Source organism: Polyergus mexicanus, unplaced genomic scaffold (genome assembly GCF_030449975.1).
Source record: "Polyergus mexicanus isolate NDT 795.1 unplaced genomic scaffold, iyPolMexi1.0 SCAF_5, whole genome shotgun sequence".
Lineage (NCBI taxonomy): Eukaryota > Metazoa > Arthropoda > Insecta > Hymenoptera > Formicidae > Polyergus > Polyergus mexicanus.
Window position 1 is genome coordinate 9,498,007 of NW_027223325.1, and position 23,305 is coordinate 9,521,311.

At 31.8% G+C, this 23,305-nt stretch overlaps 5 protein-coding genes across 7 annotated transcripts; 1 reads left to right on the forward strand and 4 right to left on the reverse strand.

Moving 5' to 3' along the window:
* Positions 1 to 402: 402 nt before the first annotated feature.
* Positions 403 to 1,369, reverse strand: LOC138933475 (protein PET100 homolog, mitochondrial-like). The gene is made up of 2 exons (XM_070296201.1): positions 1,246 to 1,369; positions 403 to 776 (listed from the first exon to the last, which is right to left on the reverse strand). Exon 2 carries the CDS (start codon positions 763 to 765, stop codon positions 526 to 528), a length of 240 nt encoding a protein of 79 aa, XP_070152302.1. The 5' UTR covers positions 766 to 776; positions 1,246 to 1,369; the 3' UTR covers positions 403 to 525.
* A 490-nt stretch (positions 1,370 to 1,859) lies between these two features.
* LOC138933244 (bromodomain-containing protein DDB_G0270170) lies at positions 1,860 to 10,245 on the forward strand. Of its 3 annotated transcripts, none has more exons than XM_070295822.1 (10): positions 1,860 to 2,169; positions 2,760 to 2,930; positions 3,068 to 3,201; positions 3,415 to 3,550; positions 3,625 to 3,840; positions 3,914 to 4,128; positions 4,223 to 4,527; positions 4,616 to 9,750; positions 9,820 to 9,872; positions 9,958 to 10,245. In XM_070295822.1, exons 1-10 carry the CDS (start codon positions 2,001 to 2,003, stop codon positions 10,057 to 10,059), a joined length of 6,636 nt encoding a protein of 2,211 aa, XP_070151923.1. In that variant the 5' UTR covers positions 1,860 to 2,000; the 3' UTR covers positions 10,060 to 10,245. The 3 variants fall into 3 exon arrangements, with proteins under 3 accessions (XP_070151923.1, XP_070151925.1, XP_070151924.1); XM_070295824.1 differs by having other exon boundaries at positions 3,658 to 3,840; XM_070295823.1 differs by having other exon boundaries at positions 3,068 to 3,177.
* Positions 10,246 to 10,958: 713 nt separating this feature from the next.
* Ssb-c31a (single stranded-binding protein c31A) lies at positions 10,959 to 12,188 on the reverse strand. The gene is made up of 4 exons (XM_070295790.1): positions 12,131 to 12,188; positions 11,656 to 11,735; positions 11,373 to 11,574; positions 10,959 to 11,242 (listed from the first exon to the last, which is right to left on the reverse strand). The coding sequence occupies exons 2-4, from the start codon at positions 11,704 to 11,706 to the stop codon at positions 11,160 to 11,162; spliced, it is 336 nt and encodes a 111-aa protein (XP_070151891.1). The 5' UTR covers positions 11,707 to 11,735; positions 12,131 to 12,188; the 3' UTR covers positions 10,959 to 11,159.
* A 524-nt stretch (positions 12,189 to 12,712) lies between these two features.
* On the reverse strand, positions 12,713 to 15,076 carry Fip1 (Factor interacting with poly(A) polymerase 1). The gene is made up of 4 exons (XM_070295520.1): positions 14,881 to 15,076; positions 13,670 to 14,587; positions 13,186 to 13,526; positions 12,713 to 13,094 (listed from the first exon to the last, which is right to left on the reverse strand). Exons 1-4 carry the CDS (start codon positions 15,046 to 15,048, stop codon positions 12,974 to 12,976), a joined length of 1,548 nt encoding a protein of 515 aa, XP_070151621.1. The 5' UTR covers positions 15,049 to 15,076; the 3' UTR covers positions 12,713 to 12,973.
* Positions 15,077 to 15,575: 499 nt separating this feature from the next.
* Positions 15,576 to 23,305, reverse strand: LOC138933118 (putative leucine-rich repeat-containing protein DDB_G0290503). The gene is made up of 7 exons (XM_070295618.1): positions 22,916 to 23,305; positions 19,836 to 19,998; positions 19,683 to 19,706; positions 19,485 to 19,600; positions 19,144 to 19,381; positions 15,830 to 18,612; positions 15,576 to 15,750 (listed from the first exon to the last, which is right to left on the reverse strand). Exons 1-6 carry the CDS (start codon positions 23,003 to 23,005, stop codon positions 15,845 to 15,847), a joined length of 3,399 nt encoding a protein of 1,132 aa, XP_070151719.1. The 5' UTR covers positions 23,006 to 23,305; the 3' UTR covers positions 15,576 to 15,750; positions 15,830 to 15,844.

The window sequence follows — 23,305 nt, forward strand, 5'->3', positions numbered from 1 at the left end:
ATAGATCAAAATTGAGCGTAGAAATATTATGGATTAATGTTTTATTAGCGAGATGTTTTCATAAATTTTCATTTGCTGATAAAATAATTTATTAAAAAAATGCTCAAAAATAACTGAATTTTCTTGAAAACTGAAATGTAAAATAAAATAATTATCTTCTTTTTTTAGAATAATATAAAATATATTTTTGTTATGTCCAAATATATCTAAAATATTTTTACATAATTAAAAAAAAAAAAAAAAAGATTCTATGCATATTTCTAACACGTATTACGAACTCAACTATTCTGGAAAAGATAATAATTTTCAACAAGATATAAAAAAAGAACTTGAAGATGATTAATACAAATTTTCAAATAATTTAAATCTTTACACAATTTCTTTTTTAGATATAAAAAGATATCAGGATTAGAAATAGTTTATTAATATTTTTATGTCATATTATTAACTTTACTAAGGTATTCCCTTCTATACAATATATATATAATATTATATAATTAAAAACATTACAACAATATTATCTCCTCATCTGCTTGCATATTGTCTTTCCATAGCTTCCAAACGTTCCTTTTCAATGTTAGCATTGAAATCGCGAATAAAGTTTTCCATTTCCTCAGTTGCTTTTTTACTCTGAGGTGGGTAGTGTTCTTTCTTAGCCTTTATCACATGTTTATCAAAATAAGCTGGCTGATTGACATAATGAAATATTCCCACAGGGAACGATATATACAGACACATCTTGGCTACCTCTAATATCCAGCCCATCTTCCAAGTATCTATGAAAGAAAAGGATATATTATGATTACAATTAGTTATTTTAACATTGATTTAATCGCAATCTGTGTATGTTGCAGTTTAAAATGAATACAATTATTTATTGTAAAACACGATCAAATCTAGTCAATAATTATTCACATCTACTTAACTTAATTGTAAAATATTTTTATTTGAATTTTTAAAATTATGTGCATAAAGCAGAATGATAAGAGATTTCTACATCAATTAATCTGCAAATATTTTTGTCAATTTCTCTTTTTTTTTTTCTTTTGTATATAGACTTTAAAATTGTAGAAAATTATATAAAAATTTATTAGAAGCAGAGAAAACTCTTTTTATTTACAATCAATAGATATAAATGTTAACACAATTTAACTTGCAATAATAACTCAAAAACATGGCAGCATAATGTGGAAAAATATAATTACAATCTACATAGATAACATTGCAAAGATTACAACAATGTACCTTGAAATAGACGTCGAAGAAAGAAAATTGCAACATTAAGAGAAACACTTAACAGAGATACTTTAATTTCTGATATTTTCTCCGGTTTGTATATATACGAAGACTTCGTTATGATTGGTTATGATTGGTTATCGCAAACTATATAAACAATATATAGTAAGGAAACCATAAAGCCCGTATCAGATTATGCATTGAAGATTGAGATTGAAGTTCCAAGATTGAAATTTGACCAATCAAGACAAAGAAATTTTAGTTCTTTTTCTTCTGATTAGTCAGATTTCAATCTTCAATTTTCAATTCGTAATCTGATACGAGCTTTAGAGTCTTTCATGATAATCCGCAGATGCCAATCGTAAAATGGCGATATTTTGTTGATAGAAAATTTGAATATAACCGCGAAATATAAGTTTAAAAAACGAGAGGTTATTTTTCTCGAATTTTAGTTGTCTATCTTTTTTTTTTGCATTTCCGTTCAATCCTATATTTTTATGATGAAACAAGATAAATCTTCAATGTGAACACGATTAAAAAAAACAATGAATGCGAAATTTACAAATATATATAATTAATAAATAAGAGCTAATTGTGACATAACATCGCGACATAACAATGGTTCCACCGTGTACAGATTTAGACTGAAGTGATTTTTTTGTACAATGAAACAAATGTGACGATTTAATAAAACTACATTTCTCTTTAAAAAACATCTTCATAATAATTATCGAAACTACAGCGTTGGTAGCAATGCATTACAAATGTTTGCCATTTATTGCCCACTGTCTTGGGACGTAATAGACGCGTTCGAAACATTATACGTCTCAAGTTGCGGCCAACGAGTATTTCGATGTGCAAAAATAATTACGAAATATTTCGAAGTGACTATGGAAGCATTATTGCCGTCTGAAATAGCTCGATTAGTTCTCGGTAAGATTATTCTCGTAATTAAAACAAACGCGTAACCTTTTTTCCGCGGGAACGCCATAATCGTTTCTCTGCAAAGCTTTGTCACAAAGCTTTGCATCCTCTTTGTGGATAATATATATAATGGTTGTTGTATAATTCATAATTAATATAACTATTTTGTATACTGCCAAAAAAAAATTTTTACAATTAATAACTTTATATATTTATATCTAATGTGAAAGTAAGCTACAATAAAGCATTTTTTATTCTAGTATATATAACACTGTGCTATGCTTTTATTAAACATAAATTATATAATTATATAAATAAATAAGATTTTTTTTTCAATGGTAGGTCAATGAATGTTTCAGTTTATTTGTTTCAGCTCTATTTTCTATATAAATATTTCTCCATCTATCTATAAAGAAAAATGAAAGAAAAACAAAATATAGAGAATATAAAATTAAAGATAATCTCTCCTGGCAGCTATATATTTTAGAGATATTTTTATATGAATTTTGTATTGCCCTTCTATTGATAGTACGCTTGATAGTACCATGCAATTCAGTTGAGTTAAAAATTAATTTATGTCATGTATTTTTTACTTCTAGGTTATTTGGAAGATCAAAAATGCACTGAAGCAGCCAAGATGTTTTTAGAAACATCTCCACATTTACAAGAATGCCGTACAGTACTTTCTTGTGGAAGGAGATTTAATACCAGAGTTAATGGTTTAACATTGATGGATATTGTTGAAAAATTTTCTGCCATTAGCGCCATGAGTAAGTCCCTGTCAATTGTTCATTTTAATATATATTAAAATAGCAATAACAATTATAATAAATAGATTTAGCTATAGAATTTAAATCATATAGATATTATATAGATATTGATTTGATCAAATATATACTTATTATAGTTCAAGACCGCTTGAGCAAAGCCACAGATTGCGAGCAGTTGAAGCATTGTGGAGATCTGATGGAGCAGCTCAAGTTCCTTGTAGAAGAGCCACGTGGCCAACGATTTGTTGTAAATATAAATGTACCTTCACAGGTAACTTATATATTATCTTGATCAATATCTGCTCAATGTTCTGGATAGTCTTTTATATTTAATATAAATGAGATACTAGACTCAACTTTAGTTATTTGTGCTATTAACTGGAAAATATTATATGTAGAAATTGTCATTGTAAATATAATTTGTAATCAAACATGGATTAAGAGAAACATTTATTTTATTTAATTATGTAAAATTTTGTAATAGAGTAATACACAAACATCGAATGGTTCACCTATTGCTGCAAGCAATATACGTAAAAGGCATAATAGCGAACGGATTAAACGCATTATTAAATCTCAATTAAATCCGACACAACAATCTGATGTCATAACGAGTCCGCGTATGTTTATTTATCTTTTTTATTTATTCATAATGAATATAACAAAAAACATTGATTACAATATCTTGATGCAGCAAATTGCCACAATCTTGATACAACTCCTTTAGAGAGCTTGCCTGGGAATGTTAATCTTTTAAACCAGGCAGAATGCAGTAGTATTCATGCCATTGAGAAAAGGGATGATAATGCAGCACAAGAATCTCACAGACAAAATAATGGTGATAATAAAAATAATAATATAAATAATATTACTACACGTAACAGAAACAACAGCATTCGTTTAAGTTCAGGTAATTACAATAAACTGTTATGTAAATCGATAGACAGACGAAACCGATTTATCTTTGTTTATTTTCTTATAAGATGATGTCTCGAGTATACGAAGTTGTGAAATGGTTGATATTGATGATAAAAAAATGGAGGAAAGTGCTACAATTAAAATAGCGCCTGAACGATATACTGCAGCCACAAGTACAGAAGAATTGTTAACTTTCTCCAGTACAGAAGTTCAAACTGCTCCTTACGAGATACCCGAATCAGAATCCGAATCTAATGACGAGCCTATTGAGAATCTCAGTGTAAGTCTCTAAATGATATCAATTTTTACTATTTATATTTTGTTTCGGTCTCTATTCACACATGAATGCTGCAAAATAAAAACTTACATTCCAGATATTAACAAAAGAAATCTTGAATCGTACAGAATTACAAGAATGTATTGCGGAGAATATCAACAAAGCAATCATTCCTACAGATTTATCTTTGAAAGATGACAATTTGAACGAATCAGTAGTTGGCGAGGGGAACACTTCGATTATGTCTGAATTAAATAATGCTATTAAATCGATTGTTGAAGCAACAGAATCCGATCCTGTGTTTGAAAAATTTCTCGATGAAATAATTGGACGAGACATCGAGACTGATACAAGTCCAGAGGACGATGGTGAAGGGAAGCTAAGTCCAAGGTCTCTTAACGAGTATGTATATGTATATGTATTTTATTTTTGTCTTCTAGATATATTATTACAAATTATAAATATTCTTGAAATATTTTAATGTTTTCAGAGTGCAAGAGAAACAAGTAGAAACAGTTTTAGGCAATGTTAGTTCACCAGAACCAATGATAATGGACACTAGAATATCCACAGAGACCAATACGGTAGAGGTACCTTTAAAACAAAGACTTCGCAGTTCTTCTAGACAACAATATAATAGAATCGAGGATGAAGTCGATAAAGCAAGAGATCAAGAGAAGGAACAAAGTGCTTTGGAGGATCAAAATGCAGCTGCAGTGTTGAGTATTATAAATATTATTAATAACACATCTGACGATGATAAAAAGATTCTTGATGATGCAAAAGAACCATTGGTCACAAATGATAATAACGAACAGAAAACGCAAGCGATAGTATCTACGGTAAATAAAAACGATGCAGTTCTAAAGTATCCTCTAGTATCGGTAGATGTTCAGAAAACAAACAATGTTATATTACCCGCGAATAATAACGTACAACCTAAAGTTAAAAAGTCCACAGTCAAACGACCAAGATCAAGAACGAAACATAAACACGATCAAGCAACGATCAGTAACAATCAGTTCATAACGGAACATGAGATTATGACGATGCCAACATTAATAGTATGTTCGAAAGACGAGGTTGATAATCTTTTGATAAGTCGCTCGTCGACTATTAAATCAACTTCGACCTCGCGTTTTCTTCCGATCGCTCCGAAGGATACAAATAGAATTGAGAAACCCATAGAAACTTTATACCTGAAGACAGTAAACGTAGCGCACCAAGTACCGATCAAAAAGCTACCGACCGTGATGGAAGAACCAAATAATCCTGGAAACCAAGCGGGATTATTCCGATCGACCAGAAAAAACAACAAAGCGAACAAACGATCGAAAATCGTACACGAAGCTGATGCGACGGCACCTGTCGATGCTAATCAACAGGTATTAGATCATCCGGTAGAACTCGCGCAAACTGATAAAATCGGAGGCGAATCGATAACGCTTTACGGCAACGAAGCCAACGCGAAAACATTATTGGACAGCGCTAACCTGCCTACGATCAATTTGGAAGAAAATATCAGTCTGTCGGAGAGCGGACTTTCTCCGTATTTAAAGTTTAATTGTAGCAAAATGAGCCAGAGTCACAATCTCTCAGATATCGATATAGCACCCATAGAGAAAACAGCGAGTAACAAAATCAACATCGAGCAACACTTGCCTAAAAACACTGATATTATTACCAAACGCACGCCAAAGTCTCTGTTACAAAGTAGATCTAAGAATCATAGATTAAGCTTATCCACACCGCGCAAACGAAGTGGTCATGTAAGAGCGCTCGATTTTAGCACACCTATAAAAACGATAGGTTCCGGTAGAAAAACAAACGGGGACGGAAATGTTCAGCTTTCGTCTGCATCGGCAAAGCGTTTGAAATCCGTTTGCAGGACTTCATTATTTAGATCGCCGTCACTCTCCAATACCCCCGCTCAGAAGCAGAAAAGTCCGATGAAAGTCTGTCAGTCTTCTTATAGGATTCCCATAGCCACCAGAAGTCCCGCGCCCAAACTTATGGGCGGTTGGGACAAGTGTAACGGTGTTGGTGTCATCATAGGCGAAGTATCTCCGCACGGTAGTACCAGCGCGTCCTGCTCGTCCTTCGAGGATAGAAACGTTCAGAACAGGCCATCTAAAGGGCTAGTGGAAAGTTGGGATGCTGATTTACGTAAAAGTGTACAATTGAATAAGAAGGATGAGACTGAAATTCAAACGACCACGAAGAGAAGACGAGATTCCATCGACAAGGACGGTGCAATACGTAAAAGAACTAAGTATAAATCACGATCGCCAAAGAGTAAAAACAGACGAAAAACGCGCAATAAATCGGAAGTAAACGAAAAAACTAAGGAGATCGGAGATATCAATGAACCAGAAGAGGAAGATCCTCGAGAAAATGTGGAAATTGCAATAATGGAGAAGACGCTTCGCGCTACTGCCGTAACAGAGCCGCGTAAAAATGAGAAAGAAAATGTAGCAAAAGTTGTTGTTAGCGCTGCAGATTCCAATACGAATAAGCCCGACAAAATTTTTCGATCAGCCGATATTTGCGAGACATCGACAAAAGTGGATTCTAGTACAAATGCATCCAATAGTAATACGGTAAGTGAGAAGAAACCGGTGAAAAAATACGCACAATTGAAGACAATAACAACTAATTTAAGAAAATCCGATAATGAAAATGAAAAGAACGCTCAAATCAGTTCGCAGATATCCGAAATGTCGAGAATTTTGTCTGCGGACAGTACGCAGCACATCTTACAGATGCCGCCTGACATGATCAGCTTGGAGACGCCTAGAAAATTTGACAATATATCCGGTCCTCCACCGACACCGAGAGTGCTAAGTCCCAGTAGCAACGTCATCACACCGTTCATCAAGATCAGCGAAGATTCTATTAAAGTACGTAGCAGTTTTATCACCACACCGGAATTCCCAATAACTCCAGGTGTGGCTATAACTCCGAAAGAGGAGACGACCAGGGATATCATAAAAAGAGGAGAATATAATTCTCCATATTATAAACCCTCCTCCGAGCAAATTCAACAAGATTCCGATCTATCGAAATCTAAAAATATACAAGAGTCACCCATTATATCTTCGTCGCACATATCGTTACATTCGACACATAATAGTCTCACTTCTGGTAATACTTATCAGACGTGTGCTACCTCTAAACTGGAGATAACGCAATTTGAAGTGATTAAAGAAAATTTACCAAGGGAGGAAGCTATCAAGGAGCTCAAAATCGCATCCAAAGATCGAGCGGGCGCAGCGGAATTCGGTAGTCCCGTTCTCGGAGGTCGCCATATATATAAAAGCATAAATGAATATCGCGAAACAACAATCGATAACTATGTCGCCGATTCTCGCAACAATTCTGTGGCGAATAATAATTCCTCGTCATCTGATACTTCATCATCGTCATCATCATCGTCGTCGTCATCGTCATCCTCGTCATCGTCGTCGTCTACATCCACTAATTCGAACACGGATACATCGGCAACTTGTTCGCCAAACGGAAAATGCGACAAAGTGCCAAGTAAAATGAGGACAGATACCAGTAGTAATTCCGCGGAGAAGGGCATCAACGTATCGAAAGATGCAAATCATGCATCGGTGAATGTACCGAACGATGTAACGTGTAAAAAATCGGATAACGTCTTATTCGAACCGGAGTCCTCGCCGAAGAAAGTATTCGCGATTGCGAAAACTGATGATCAAATAGAAGCAACGTTGAAAGAAACCCCCGCTAAGAACGAGACCCTCTTAAATGAGGCCGATATTTCAGAAACGCCCAGCAGTTCGAAAAACAGAGTGGAATCTCTGACTAATTTATCGACAAAGATATCGGCGATTATGACGGAAGATGAAAAACTGTTGAGATCCAACAATCTCAAAAAGCCAAAGAATAGCAATAAAATTCAAATCTTAAACAAACCGAGACCAAAGCTAAAGATAATAAGTATGCAACATATTCAGCCAGGATCATCTGTCATCGAGAAAAAATTGGACAAATACCGATCCGAGCACGAACAAGGCGTGTCTGTAAACGATAAGCTCATGCATAGGCAACAGCTAGAAGAGAAACGACAACGCATGATCGCAAAGATTAAAGATAATCCAAAATTGAATCTTGCTAGTAAAGCGAAACATACATATAAGCGCATTTTAATCTCTTCCAACGGTCTAAAGAAGAGTACTCAATTTGGTAGAGGACAACGAGGTACATCAACAGTAAAGTATTCTCATAAAATAGGCATTAAGAAAAATGTTAGTAAAGACTCAGAAGCTCCGGATGATCTGCAGGAAAATTCGACAATAAATACGCAAAAAAAATGCTTGCCGCCGATGCAAAATCGAAATCTCGTGAACAAATGTTGCGATAATGAAGAAGAGACAAAAAACCGAGCTTTCTCATCGAAAAATACAGATTCTGGCGTAACGAATTATGGGAAAAACAGTAACGAACTGTTACCCAATAATGACACAATGAGACAATCACACAAAAATATCTGTGATGCATCGTTACTTGAAAATATAATTGAAAATTCTGATAAAAAAGAACCCATGCAATTGCATAAAACTTTTTCGTCGACAGATCAAGAGTATACGAAAAAAAAATCAGATGCTAAGATAAATGCAGTGGAAAAAATCTGCGACATGAAGGATAATATTACCAAAGAAGAGATATTAAAAGATAATAATAATATGCATGCAAAAATATCGGAGAAAGAAAGAAATCCTAATGAAAAACATATTACCGTACAAGAAGTTGTGGATAAAATAAAACCGAAAATACGGGATCAAACGGAAGATAAGGCGAAATTGCTGAGACAGTTTTCAAACCACGTTGACAAGTCCGAATGTAACAAGATATTAAGACATAAAGTGGATCAAGTGAAACGTGACTTATTTAGCGACGAGGAGAATGATCATAAAACGTCTTTGACCACAAATGCGAAAAATAACAAAAATAAGATAATCGCTGAAGCTCCAAACCTTGTTGAAGTTCCGAGCAAGAGAGCAAATACCGAAACTCCCAAACAGGAATTATCGACCGTTCTTCAATGTTTGCAGTTAGTGCCGGCATGCAAAAATGAACATAATGATGAAAACCAAACTGAAAAACAACATGAGGAACTGAAAGAATCTGAAAACCGAGCTAATAATGAATCACAGGCAATCGATATTCATAATTATAAAGCCGAGTATCACTTTATATACGACGATAGTATGCCGGTGAGAAAAAGAAGAAGAAGATTCAGTAGCCACGAGTTGCAGATCGAGATCAATTACGCCGATCTTTCGGATCCGAATGCTGTTGAATGCATTAAAATAATGAAAGTCACAGAGTTTGAAGAAATATTTAACCTATCGCCGAAATCTAGAAAACGGGTAGTGAATAAGAAATTACCCGTCAAGAATGTAAAAGTTTCTAACATAGTTAAGGATGCATTTACTTTAAAAGATAATATTGTAAAACCTTTAGCCACATCATCCCCTGTAGAGGACTCGTCAAGAAGTAAAATAAAGAAGACGATTATCAAGACTATTACAGCAAATAAAAATGATAATGATACGCAATCTGATTCAAAGAAAAAACAGCAAAAGTATCAAGAAAAAGGTAAAATTGTAAAAACATAATTCTTCACTAAAGAAATTAATATTAAATAAATGTTGTACTATTTCTTAGATATTACTAAAAGCCGAAAGAGAAAAATATCAGAAACGAAAGAAACGAAACAGGTATATATTAATTTGTAAAAATATTTATGCCTTTAACTGTTATAAAATACAATACTATAAATTAAAAAATTTTTTTTTTGTTAAGATTGAGAAGAAGCCATGTACGACTGATCCACAAATACTACTCAATAATTTGGATGATGTTCATCTAAATGAACTTCTATGTGTAGTTCATGGACCTGAATAAGTGCTCTCTTGTAATCTACATGTATAATAACAAATGTCACAAACATTATCCTCCTTTGTATGCAATATTATCGCTAATTTTTTTCTATTTTTATACAAATGTATATAATATTAGAGTATATTTTATTACACTGACAGTTTCTATTAAAGTTAATATTTTTAAACTTGTATTTTAAAATCGCTTTTTTACATAATTAAATGAAAATAAATATCCTAGTATTAATATATTCTACAATTTTTATTTCTGTAAGCGATTAAAGATTTGCATATGCTGTAAATATTTTTAATAAATATTTTTTTAATTTCTATTGTAAATAAATATTTTTAATAAATATTTTTTTTAATTTCTATTGTAAATAAATATTTTTATTTTTTTTTTAATTAAAGTATAGAAATTTGGATTATATCATTAAACGATAGCAAAAATGTAAATATATAATATACAATATAAATACATTGTGTATCATATATATGAAGAGAAATGATAGTATTAATAATAGTATTTATTTTTTACTTTAATTAGGATACTATATAAATCTTATATACAGTATGTTAATACTTTATATTAATGTTTAAATTAGTATGTATATGTATACATACATGTGCACACAATATTAATAATTAAAAAAAAAAAAAAAAAATGTGCGATTTTTCCTTTATAGTAGATCTGCATAGAACACAGAGCCATATTTTTATGGTAAAAAATATACAGCCTATTATATGAAATGGAAATATTTATCAAAATATGATATAAAGACTAAATATTATATTGTAATTTCAGAGAATTTATGAAACTTTTCAAGCTTTTAATATACAATGTTACTAAAATTTTTTAAATCTTATCTATTTTTTCATAAATCTGAATATAAAAGAAAATATTTTATTTATTACTTACAAACCAGCAGTAAATGTTATTTTTTCTTAAACAGTTACATTTTTTAAATAGTATTACATTTTATGTAGTTTTACTCTATCATTTATGTGTAATTTGATACATAAAAAAATGTACAATAATTATTTATTTTTTCAAAATTTTAACGTATTTCAGAAAAATCATGAATGTAAAAGAAACATTTTTGATATAAGGAAAAGATAGAACTCTTAACACTTTGATTTCGCCACTTTATCTACCTCTTCCACAACATTCATAAATTTTCGCCATTGTTGCATGGTTAAGCATATTCCTATAAAAAATATCAAGATAATATAGAAATTGGATATTAAAATATTTTAATGTTTGCAACATTTTTTCCTAATTGATTATGAAATTAGAGTTTAAAATCTTATTAATTTTGTAAAGAAACTGTGTATTACCTTTTTTGCCAGGTTTCAAATCGCCCTCTTTGTCATAATACATTTCTCGGATATCTACATAATATTTGCCTTTGAAATTCCTCACATTCACTTGACGATTGTTTCCCAAATCCCAGATAGTTTCTTCTTCTTCTTTTTTCGGCTTTTTTGTTACTGGTTTCTCGTCTTCATCCTGTCGTTTCTTTTTCTTTGATTGTACTTCCTGTAAAAAAAAAAGTATAATATAACCACAAAACAAGAATTACAAAACTTTTATAAAGTACAGTTTTTGAAAATAATATACCTCCTCGCTGCTGTCATCGCTATCAGACACATATTCTTTTGACTTTGGCATCTTCGACTCAAAAGATGTAACGGCAGAATCTTAAAAAAAATTGTTTATTATTTGAAGGTTCTTAATTTAAAGATATTCTGAGAAGATTAAATTCTAAGAATATTGATTCCGCGAATATCCGCGACATATTTTACACTTAATTTGATGTTTCATAATAAATAAATAAGTTTGCTTCAAAAAAAATTAATATTTTTGCGAAAGAAATACGACTGCTTTATAGACATGTATATACATGTAGAGACATAACCTAAATCCTTTGCATTTGTATTTTATCGTTTCCATATGATGAATTAATCAATATTTTCAAGATACAGATTACGATCACAAATAAAAACTAATACTTCGTTATCGCATGTATTATGATATAATAATATTGTAAAATCATAGATATATATGTAATTATATATTATGAAAAATAACATACCAGCTTATTTGTCGCGAGTTCAGATCGTTTTGTGTTAAGGCCAGTTCTACAATAAGTCGTATGTCGTTAGCCGTAAGCAAATTGACCAATCACAGTTCATTTTTTTTTGGAATTATCGACTGTGATTGGTCAATTTCCTTACGATTAACGACATACGACTTATTGTAGAACCGGTCTAAACGGACAAATGTTGTATGCGCAGTAAAATACATGTTGGCAGACTTATCGATTGGTTTGTTGTTTCGAATAGAGAATTTCTAATTTCTATCAAAATTCTTCGTTATATGAATGTAATCTCACTCTTACATTTTATATTTATATTTTTTTTGAATGGTTTAAATATATATATTTCACTCCATTTTCAAAATTAAAATAAAATTTAATTATCATGTTTACAAATTGTAATCTTAAGGTTGACAAAATATAAAAATTTATCAAAAATGCAACTCTATGTTACAATTATAGTTCTTACTTCACAGATCATATAAAAACTCGAGTGTAAAACTGCAATAAGAAAATAAAAAATATCTTGTGATTCTTCTACAAGGCAAGGCATCAAAATCTATCTTCTGAATCTACAAGTTCAACAGTTACTTTTATTGTTTCCATTAATAACTTATTTGTGTCAAAAATTATCATTTGTAACACTTTTGCGAGCGGTTGTACATAATATTTTTCTGCTTATCTTATAATTAGCTTTGCGCAATTGTACTGATGCTTGTATTTTCTGTGACAATAGTTGGAATATTATCTCATTTTATGATAAATGATTACTTAATTCTAATGTAATGCATTCTGTAAGTGACATTGTTAATTAATACAAGATTACATGTATACACATATTTATTCGCTTTCTTCCTTAGAACGTTCTCTATCCGAGCGTCTGGATTTCTTCTTACGTCGGCTCGGACTTCGTGATCTAGATTTGTGTCTACGAGACCGCGACCTCGATCGATGTCGATGCCTGGCAATGATCAAATCGACAAACATTAAGATATCGCATAGTTCTACATCACATAATACAATAGATTTAAAATTCTAGAAAAAGAGTTTACCGATCTTTATGACGATATTGGGATCTGGACCTATCACGCTCTCGATCCTCATCTCGCGTCATTGAGTCTCTATCACGATCCCTCATCATTGAGTCTTTCTCTCTATCGCGATCACGATCTCTATCCTTGTCCCTGTCTCTGTCTCTGCCCATAGAATCCATTTCTCGATCTCTATCCCTGTCCCTGTCTCGTTCCCGATCTCTACCGTCCCGCTGATCGCGCGGCTGCATCAAAGGGGGAATGGATGTTGGTGGAACCATGGTAGGTATGGTTTTAGGTCCCATGTCTTTATCATCTTCACCTTCAGTCATCGGGATTGCCAGATTTGTCGGCTGCCACGTCTATGATAAAAAAAAATAAAAAAACTGAACTATATTTTTACGAATATTTTCTAGCATAAAATAGACCATCTTCTAATATATATAAAGTAGTATTTTCTAATATTAGAAAACTTTTCAGATACGATTTAATGCTGCTCTTTTACCGGATCATTACCCCACTGGTTGTCCTGTGTGGGTTCATAACTCTGATAATATGGATCAGCTTCCGGCATATAAAACGGTGCCGGTTCTCCGGCGTATCCCGGCGGAGGCATATCGAACGGTGGCGGCATTCCTGCTCCAGGAGGTGGTACGCTCATGTCAGGAAAACCTGGTTTTCTAGAATATTCTCTTCTATCGGCGGTCATGACTTGTATAACATTTCCTTTCGGCGGGGATTTATCCAGATTCCTTCGGGAAGCTAAACCAGAACTTCCAATAACGTCTATAGTCCCTGCCATCTTTCGCCCTGGCGGTGGGCCTGCCCTCTTAGGACCCATAATACCAGAATATTTACTATTATCATTGGTTATTGCTACTTGAGGTATTCTCATACTGCCAGGATTACCACCGCCACCACCTGCATTCAAGATTAATCCCACTCCTGACTCGCTTCGCATCCGTTTCTGACGTTCGCAATACGCCCTCCAGGTCTCCTCATTAAAGCCATAGTTGAAGTAATCCGTGATATCAGCACCAGGTTGTCTCCATGGTTTATCCTCTAATTGATCTAAATTATATTCATGAGCTGGTATTCCATTGATAACTCCAATAGTCTCAAACTCATCTATACTGAACTTTCCCGGCTGTTTGCTCAATTTATCTGGTACACCAGATGCATTGGTAAGTAATCCTCCTCTTTTGATATTTAAGCTACCATATGCCGGTGTCGATTTGATATCGCCAATTACAACATGTACATCATCATCAGAGTCGGAGTCGGTAGCCGCTTCGCCGTCCTCTTGGCTAGAAGCTTCTCTAGTCCCATTCTTATTTGTATCCACATTATTCTCTTCCTGTACATTATTCAATGAAGAGGATTCTTCACCACCATCAACAGGGGAACCAATACTCTCCTGTATCTATAGAAATAAATATATATAAATATGGTAAAAATAATATCAAAGTAAACATAAAAGGGACTAATATATGAAAAGAATAAAAGAGAAAGAACACATATAATTGTGTTCACTATATTATATATTATATATACAGTTATATTACTCTATTGAAGTAAGTGTGCAAATTATAAAGATTATAAGTCTTCATAGTAAAATAAATATAATTAAAACATCTTTCTATATATAAAATGTATGCATTTTACGGGAAAAATTAAATTGTATATAATGAACAAGAGGTTATGTCACGCGCGTACATCGGATGGCATTTCATTAGTTCCCTCCACTTTATAATCGTCTTGAATTTGAGATTTCTCTTGAGTTTTTGTCGAATCATTTTGTTGAATCTCCGATTGTATATTGGAATATTCCTTTCCGTCGGTAGAATCCCCATATAACCACTGATCCTCGTTCTCGTCCGCCATTTCCCTTTTTTCTATTTGACAAGCATGTTGCACGCCTTTTTGAACATGAATCATATAATAATGCAAGACGCGAAGATATGTTGCACGCGATAACCAATCGTCTACCGTATAAATCTATTATCCCTAGAAGAGCAAGAAACTGATTGGCTACCGCATTTTATTCTATTACCGCGCGCATGTGCAAAAGAAATCATTAGAAATTACGGAATAGTCGATTTTTCCCGTTTTACGATTAAAAATTCAGTTCGCGCAACTTTTGCACAATCAAATTATTGTACTAAAACTATCTTATCGACGATGCAAATTTCTTTAAATTTTAATCACGCAATCTATGAAAAGTAACAATTTATTACTAAACTGTGTGCAAATTTATTAATAATATAGGTTATTAAATAATAATCATTGATGATATTTCCATATAAATAATTCTTAAATCTATTGTTATCATTAGCTGTACATAATTTCAAATTTCTCATGTCAAAACCATCAAAGAATTCTGTATGCTATTTACACAATCATTTCGTCTATCAATCTATCGATAATTGCCTCTATAGTTGGAATATAATATAGTCCTTAATATATTTCTTTCCGGGAAGCATTTAGCTCGCTCCTTAAAGCTGCCACTTCATTTGAATTGTTAATAATATTATTTATACTCTTCTGCTTCTGTTTTTATACAATTCTGACTTAACATTTTTTTCACTGAAAAAAATATGATTATGAAAATTAAAAATATGATATGGATTTAACTAGAAACTCTGTACCTTTTGAAATTTCTTACCATTAATCTACTCATTTATGCATTTGAGCGCGTTCTTATATAATTATTATTTGGAGAAGTCTTGCTGAAATTTGGTCGGATCGTTGTAAGCGTCTCGTCTGTTTGATCTTTCACCTTATTTAGTACTTTTGTAAATATTTCCACACCATCGCGACTTAATGTAAATTCTAAATTTACATTTTTTAAAGTTTTGTTTCCAGTCATGACATTGGCGATCTTCTTTAACTCATCAATATTCACTGACGATGTATTAAAATCTTGAAATTGTAACATTGCGTTAGAATTTGAGCTGTTCCTCATAATTTGCATAAAATCATCGTCCGTTCTAATTTCTGCGAGTTGCTTAAGCTTCTCTAATAAAATTTGATTTTCTTTAGAAGACGTTTTTTTATCTGATATTTGCATTGTCCTCAAGTTCTTCGAAGATAAAGATGGTCGGTCTTGAATTAACGAGAATACTTTTTCTGTTTTATTGTTAGTGATTTTAAATAATTTATCTGCTTCATTGTTCGATGCTGAAATTTTCTCCGAACGGATAATTGGATTAGTAGAATTTGTGGCAATAAATTTCGAGACAATTGGATTATTTTTGATGTTTGTTGAAACTCTGGTACTGATGGAAGTCACAATTTCGACTATTTGTTCGATTACAGTGTTCTTTTGCCTTGAAGATTCCTTCTCATTAGATCTCATAGAATCCGGCTGGTTCTCCTGCGAAGAAAAACGTTCGGTAACAGCGGATTTGGTATTCATTACATCCCTCTCACGCATATAATTGCGTACTCCAAATAGCTCCAAAGGAGTCGTTTCCTCAGCAGTAGAGTCGATCTTTAATTTCAATTGCATTGATTTATCAATTTCTGTGTTTTTATTGGCAGGTGCCAGAGTGACGAAACTTTTTACGACGTAAGCTTTTAAAGTATCGTTATAAACTTTCTTTAGTTCATTATTATTGGCCATGGCGCCATTCGCATACGACTCCGTATTTTCTTTTGTTTGATCGGGCTCAACAATGTCAATTTCAATAAACGTTGAATTCCTCGATACGGTTTTTTTATCGCCTGAATTTTCAGCGACCAATTTTCTAATAGGATCTGAATAACTCTCTGTAGTATTAAAATACAACAACTCATCGTCGCGTTCATTGTTTTGTACGATATTTGCCTCAGTCGACATAATTTGTTCGTAATTTGATAGCTGATCTATAGTATCGTCGTGCTCTGTAACAAATGTTCCTACTTTTATAATTTCTTCTAAATCTGGTAGCAATGGCGTCACAATTTTATCCTGAGACACATTTGATCCCGCAACAATCTCGTCATTCGAAATTAATAAATCGTCCGAGTAATGAAGAGAAATGTTATCATTATAATTTACAGCGGGCGTGATTTTATCAACGGGTATTGTGTATCTGAAAGGTTTTGTAGTTGCCAAATTCTCGATTAAGCTTGATCTAAAACCATCTCCATTCAGATTAGGAGTATTGTAACTAGTATAAACCGGTTGCTGCAAATTAACATTGACGTTTCTGTCCCGTAATGTATATTTTTTATTTTCGCTTAATGTCAAGATACTACTGTCCTGATTTTTTATTTCTAGTTCAACTTCTGTGTCCGATAAAGGCTCCGCTACGCCAATACCGTGTGTAGGTGATTCACTCGAATTTTTTTCACTATAGTGTGATTCATTATTGTCAGATTTTATCATCGATACTAAATTATCAAATTTCTCTTTCGTCTTTCCAGTAGAGTTCGAATCTATATGCTTTTCTTGAAATAAAGCATTGTCTTTTATTGAAATGTTTTCGGAGACATTGCGAGTTATCAAACTTTCCGATATCTTCGTACTGGAAGCTTTTTTGTCGTTGCCATTGTATTCTGATGAAACTTTTAATCTGATATTATATGTTTCCGAAGGCAGCTGTCCGGCTATTTCAATGTCCGGTTTTTTGTTATCGTCTGGTTTAGACGTTGTCAAATCTGGAACGATTCTGTCTCTTGGGAAGCCGGTGATGTCTATGCCGATGGTGCTAATGTCATGAAAATTAATAGATTCCGATAATCCTAATATTGCCGAGGGTGTCGTACTGGTCTTATTGTCGAGCTGTTTTATATTATTGGGAAGATCGTTTGTTAACGAAACAATTTTCTGCGTGCTCGATTCAGTACGATTAGTTTCTTTGATATCACCGTCAGATAGCAACTTAAATTCTGTGTTGATATATGGTACGATTGGTTTCCACGGTGAAGTTTCCATATCAGGATTATGAAAATCTTTGAAAATGTCCAAATTGCTTTGAGTAGTTGCGATCCTTAACGACGTTTTTATTTCATCTTCTCGTTTTTCGTTTAATTTCTCCTCATTGAACATATCTGTCATGGATTTTGTAAAAGCTGTGGAAGATTTGTCCGTCGACGAATATTTTACGAAATTGGATGTTTTGTTCGATCTTGTTATTTGTTCATGGGAAAGCATTTTCCTAGTAGTATCTTTGATATCTGGTATTGACTCAGATGTTCCTTTAGTTGTATTATAAGCAGTAATATTAACTTTCGTTGCTCTATAAGTACCTTTAATAGTTGGGATATTGTTAAAATCTATATCGGGTTCATTAGAATCGACCGTAGTTGGTCTTACAGTATGTGTTTTCGGCTTTGAACTCGTAATTAAACTGCTGTTTCTGTTTGATCGTAGTAGATTGTTTTTAGTAATCATAGCGTGTTTTCGCTGTTCCTGTTTCTGATTTACGATACCTATCTTCTCACTTTCTTCCTTATTTATCCCTGAAATTTTTATAAAAAAATAAATATGTAAGAGAAAATTAATAATACATTTTATTTGAACAAGAACAAATAAATGTTTAAAAAACCATTGAAATTTTAGATCTTGAATCTGAATGTGTGAATAGACAAAAAAATAATATCTGTATAGCTACGCGATTTTTTATTAAGAAAAATATAATGAAAAGATTAGAGAATAAAATATTGTTGTGTGAATATAACGTGCAAGGCAAGAATAGGCGAAAAATGTAGGTAGAAAAAATAAGAGTTAAAAAAAGTTTAATTAATTTAACAAAAAAATAAGAAAAATGCGTAGTAATGCTGAATTATTTTTTATGAGATGTTTAATGTAATGTTCATTAAAATTTAAGCAATGTCTATAATATTCATTAATGTCAAGCAATGTCTAGTAATGCTCATTCTTTTTAAAGAATTTTTATTAAAACTACAGCGATATTATAGTAATACTTATTTAAATACATTCAATACAATAGCTTAGCGATTTAGCATTCGATTTAAATGATCATTACTTACTTTTGACCGACACGGTCGTGAGATCTAACTCCATATCTTTGAACAAAGATGACATTGAATATGTTTCTTTGACGATAATATTCTCAATAGTATCTTCAATGTTTATGATTGAACGTGGTATCTTCTTTCGATCAAGATACAATCTGAAGAAAAGTTTCAAGCCTCCATTCTCAAATTTCTCTATCGTTGTTCGCTTGTAGGCTGAACCCAATACGCTTCTTCTAAATAGAAGCTCAAACTAAAAAGGATAAAAAATTGTATTTTTAAGAAATTCACCCTTTTTCGTATTTAATCTAAAACAATTTATTTAATCTAAAACAATTCCAGAATAATTCATTTACAATGTTTTTAAATTTGCGCTCTTTTTCCCGGAAAACCATACTTGTGCTCAGCTTTAACATGGGATTGTACTTCTCGCCTCTAATTATTCTGAAGCTACACGAAAATTCGGCAATAACTGTAATCAAATAACGTAAGATATGAAAGTATTGTGTGACTTATTATTTATTATATTGTTATGCAAATATAAAAAAACTCACCATTTTTAGAATTTATTCGGAAAGCTGTAATATTAAATATTTAATTAATGATAATTAATAGTTCGGATATAATTTATTGTAAAATAAAACAAAAAAAGAAAAAAGAAACAAAGAAGAAAGGAAGAGTAAATTTATAATAAATATTTAATTTACCACCCATCCATAAAGCTAATCCAGCGATTGCTAATACAGCGATCAACACTAATATAGAGGATATGATTAACATGGCACTACTGAATCTCCATGTAGCGTTACCATTCGCCCGTGCTATCGATACCTTGGACCAGGCAGATCTTGGTCTCAAATAATAGTCGTTCTGTAATGTGAGAATCATTAGATATTTACAATAAGATATTTTATTTTTATTTAGCATATATTCACTAGTGAACTCTCGTTTATATAAACAATTTACTATAAACTTTCGCTTATATAAGCGATTAATAAATATTCAAACATATTTTTTTTTAAAGCGATTATACACACAATCGCCGCTAATATAATACAATAACGATTGCAATGTCTGTTCTTTTCTTATCCTTATAAACATTTTGAACAACAACCGTATAGTGTGATGTAGTACATACGCCCAACTGTATATAAGAAAAAGAATAAAAAAAAACACAAATCGTGCGGTACTTTCCATAAAATGATGACAAGCTATAAATTTCTAACGGTTTATCGCTCGCGCTTCGAATCTAGATATTCCATCCGACATGGTCGATTTCATCGGTGTATTCGAGATATTTCGCTTGCCTGAAGCAAACGCAAATCCATACAGCACAGAATCTTTCAGATATATTACAATACCGTTATAATATTGCAATGATACAATTTGCAATGTAACGTGACAGAAATATTGAAATAAAATATTGTAACTACAACAAACATTAATAATATTTCAGAAATATTGGAGAACGCATATTACTTAATAATTATGCTAAATTAATGAATAAACATTTTAATTCTATCTTTTATAACTTGATTAAAAGTATTATTGATTTTATGAACATTTATTGATAATTTTATACCTCAGAGTAAACATTTTTTTTTATAATAATAATTAATATAACATAAATTACTTATATGATATAAAATTGTAATATCCAACAGAATATTAATCTAAATTATATTATATTTATGATATACATCATTATATAGACTAGTTTTCTATCTTATATCGATATCATTTGATCGTTGCTCGAATATTTTTAATGGAAATGCGGACTATATAAGAATAATTCTCAGTCGCACTCAAGTGGCGTTGCCGAGCATATCCAATTATGTACATCATAAAGCGTGGTAACAGCTATGCGGTTCTTGAAAAGACTAATTCCGCCGTCTTATTAAAAATTCATAGATATAACGACATTTCAGACATGATTATCATTCGCTTGCTAAAGATCACATTAATAGGAAAACTAGAAAAACAACAAACTTGCCTGGGTATATTTCTACGGTTTAAACTAGATAGAAATGCATTACAAAAATATCTGCATAGGCTAATAATATAATTGGAAGATTAATATTTATAGATACATTAAGAAATTTCGATATTTGTAGGTAATAATTTGAGAAATGTGCTTCGTGTAATTTTATTTGTATGCGTATCATGACCTGGGCGAAGGATATGTGCGGCCTTCAAAGAGGCTGTAAAAAGAAAAGAGGAAGATATGAGTACGAACAATTTTGCTGAGTGCAAAGATCCTTCAAGGACATTACCGCAACTTTCATCTTTGTCTGGTTTAATGAAAGGTTCCTAGAGAAACACGTCGATGGTCCTTTGGACCATCTACAGGTAGATGGTTATAATTATTATAATATTTACCCAGTATTGGAATGGTAAAACCACGAATGTAAAACGATATCACACGCACACACATATAAAATATAATTTTATTTAAATATGACAAATAATTATAATCATTTATCATGATTGACACATTTGAATATTTAAAAAAAAAAAACGTAATGTCGATTTATTTCTCTCGCGTAAAATGGAAATCATTTTCCAGATCAAATCATTTTAAGAACAATTCTAATGACAAGATAGCTTTTTACTCAATCAATTTCTTGGAAATTTTTTAAAGTTTTAACTATATATAACAATTATTGAAATTTAAATAAAATAATAATTGAAAGAAGTCAATTGATAAAGATTTTAATATATGATTCACTGTCAGTATGATCATAATTTTCGTAAGATATTTATATTACATATTACAGATGTTATTGTAACTGTAAGATTTAAATCTTTTAAATCATAATTAATTTGTATCTAAAATGCTATTAAATATTATTTTTTGTTTGTGGTAGGACACATTCTATGTACAACCGTGCATTTATATTTTAGGTACTTTAATCTTAACTATTGTAGTAATTGTGGTAAATAAGAAAGATATTATCCAGTGTATGATTATATTCCTATTTTATCGTATCTCACCTCGCGATTCAATAAGAATTTTAATTATCATTCAGCTGACGTTCTGAGACGATCCGAGCGTACACGATCAACAATTCAAATATCATCCGGGATTATTAGCATAAAAGATATGTATTACGTATATATTGATATGTATAATTCGTTCTTCATGATATGTTGTACGTTACTTTTTCGCATGTCTCAAGTTCAGACTTGTTCCTTAGTTAGAAGAGTGCATCTCATTTAGAGATCTTATTGCATATAATATAATTTACCATGAGTAAATGCATTACTATCGTCGCAATTATCGTTCACCGTTGTTGACTTGATAACGGTACCATTGTGCGCAAATTGCGGACAATGTGTCGACAATCAGACCAAACCATCTAATTACCCTAGGGCACTGCGCCGGTAAGAAATGTGAATTTTAACACAAAAAGAAAAAAAAACTTATTAAAATGGAAATCCCAATTGCTGAATAATTTGAAAGATTGTAAGATAAAATAAACGAAGGAATTTACACGTCAGAGCTGAATGTCTTATCGCTAGTAATACATAATGTATTTGTATTGAAAAGAATATCTAAAGAAATATCATATAAAAAGTAAAAATTTATTATCTATTATATCCATAAAATTTCTATTAAAATTTAATATAATTCTTTTTACTGAAATTTTTTCTCTTCCAAAATTATTTTAAATAATAGAATAAAATATATTCTTCTCCTCATCATCATTGTTGAGCAAAATTTTAAACTAAATAATTTAGTGTTATTGTATTTTTTTAATTAATACATAATAAATTCAAGACTTACTTGATAAGCGTAAGGGCTAGGTCTGTGAAAATAACCGTCGGTATTCATCACGGCATGGCTTTTTCTACTGCTACACATATTAGAAGTCATTTTCTGAATTCTTGAGCGCTTATCGAGTTATTTCCACACATTCGTTGTCCTTTATGAGATTTTGATTAATTTTCATAATATTTCTTGAGATAATGTTGCATCGTGATGATATTCCGCGAAGACTGATCAAAGTATCGTTCGCATTCTCATTATTTTATATCTGTACACTCATCGATTATCAACACGTTTTCAATTAAGATCCTTCTCTGCAGTCTTGATACAATTGTTGATATTCTTGATCACATGAATAAATTCGTAGGCGAAAAATAATCACATGCAAGATATTGTGTCGCGGAAAAA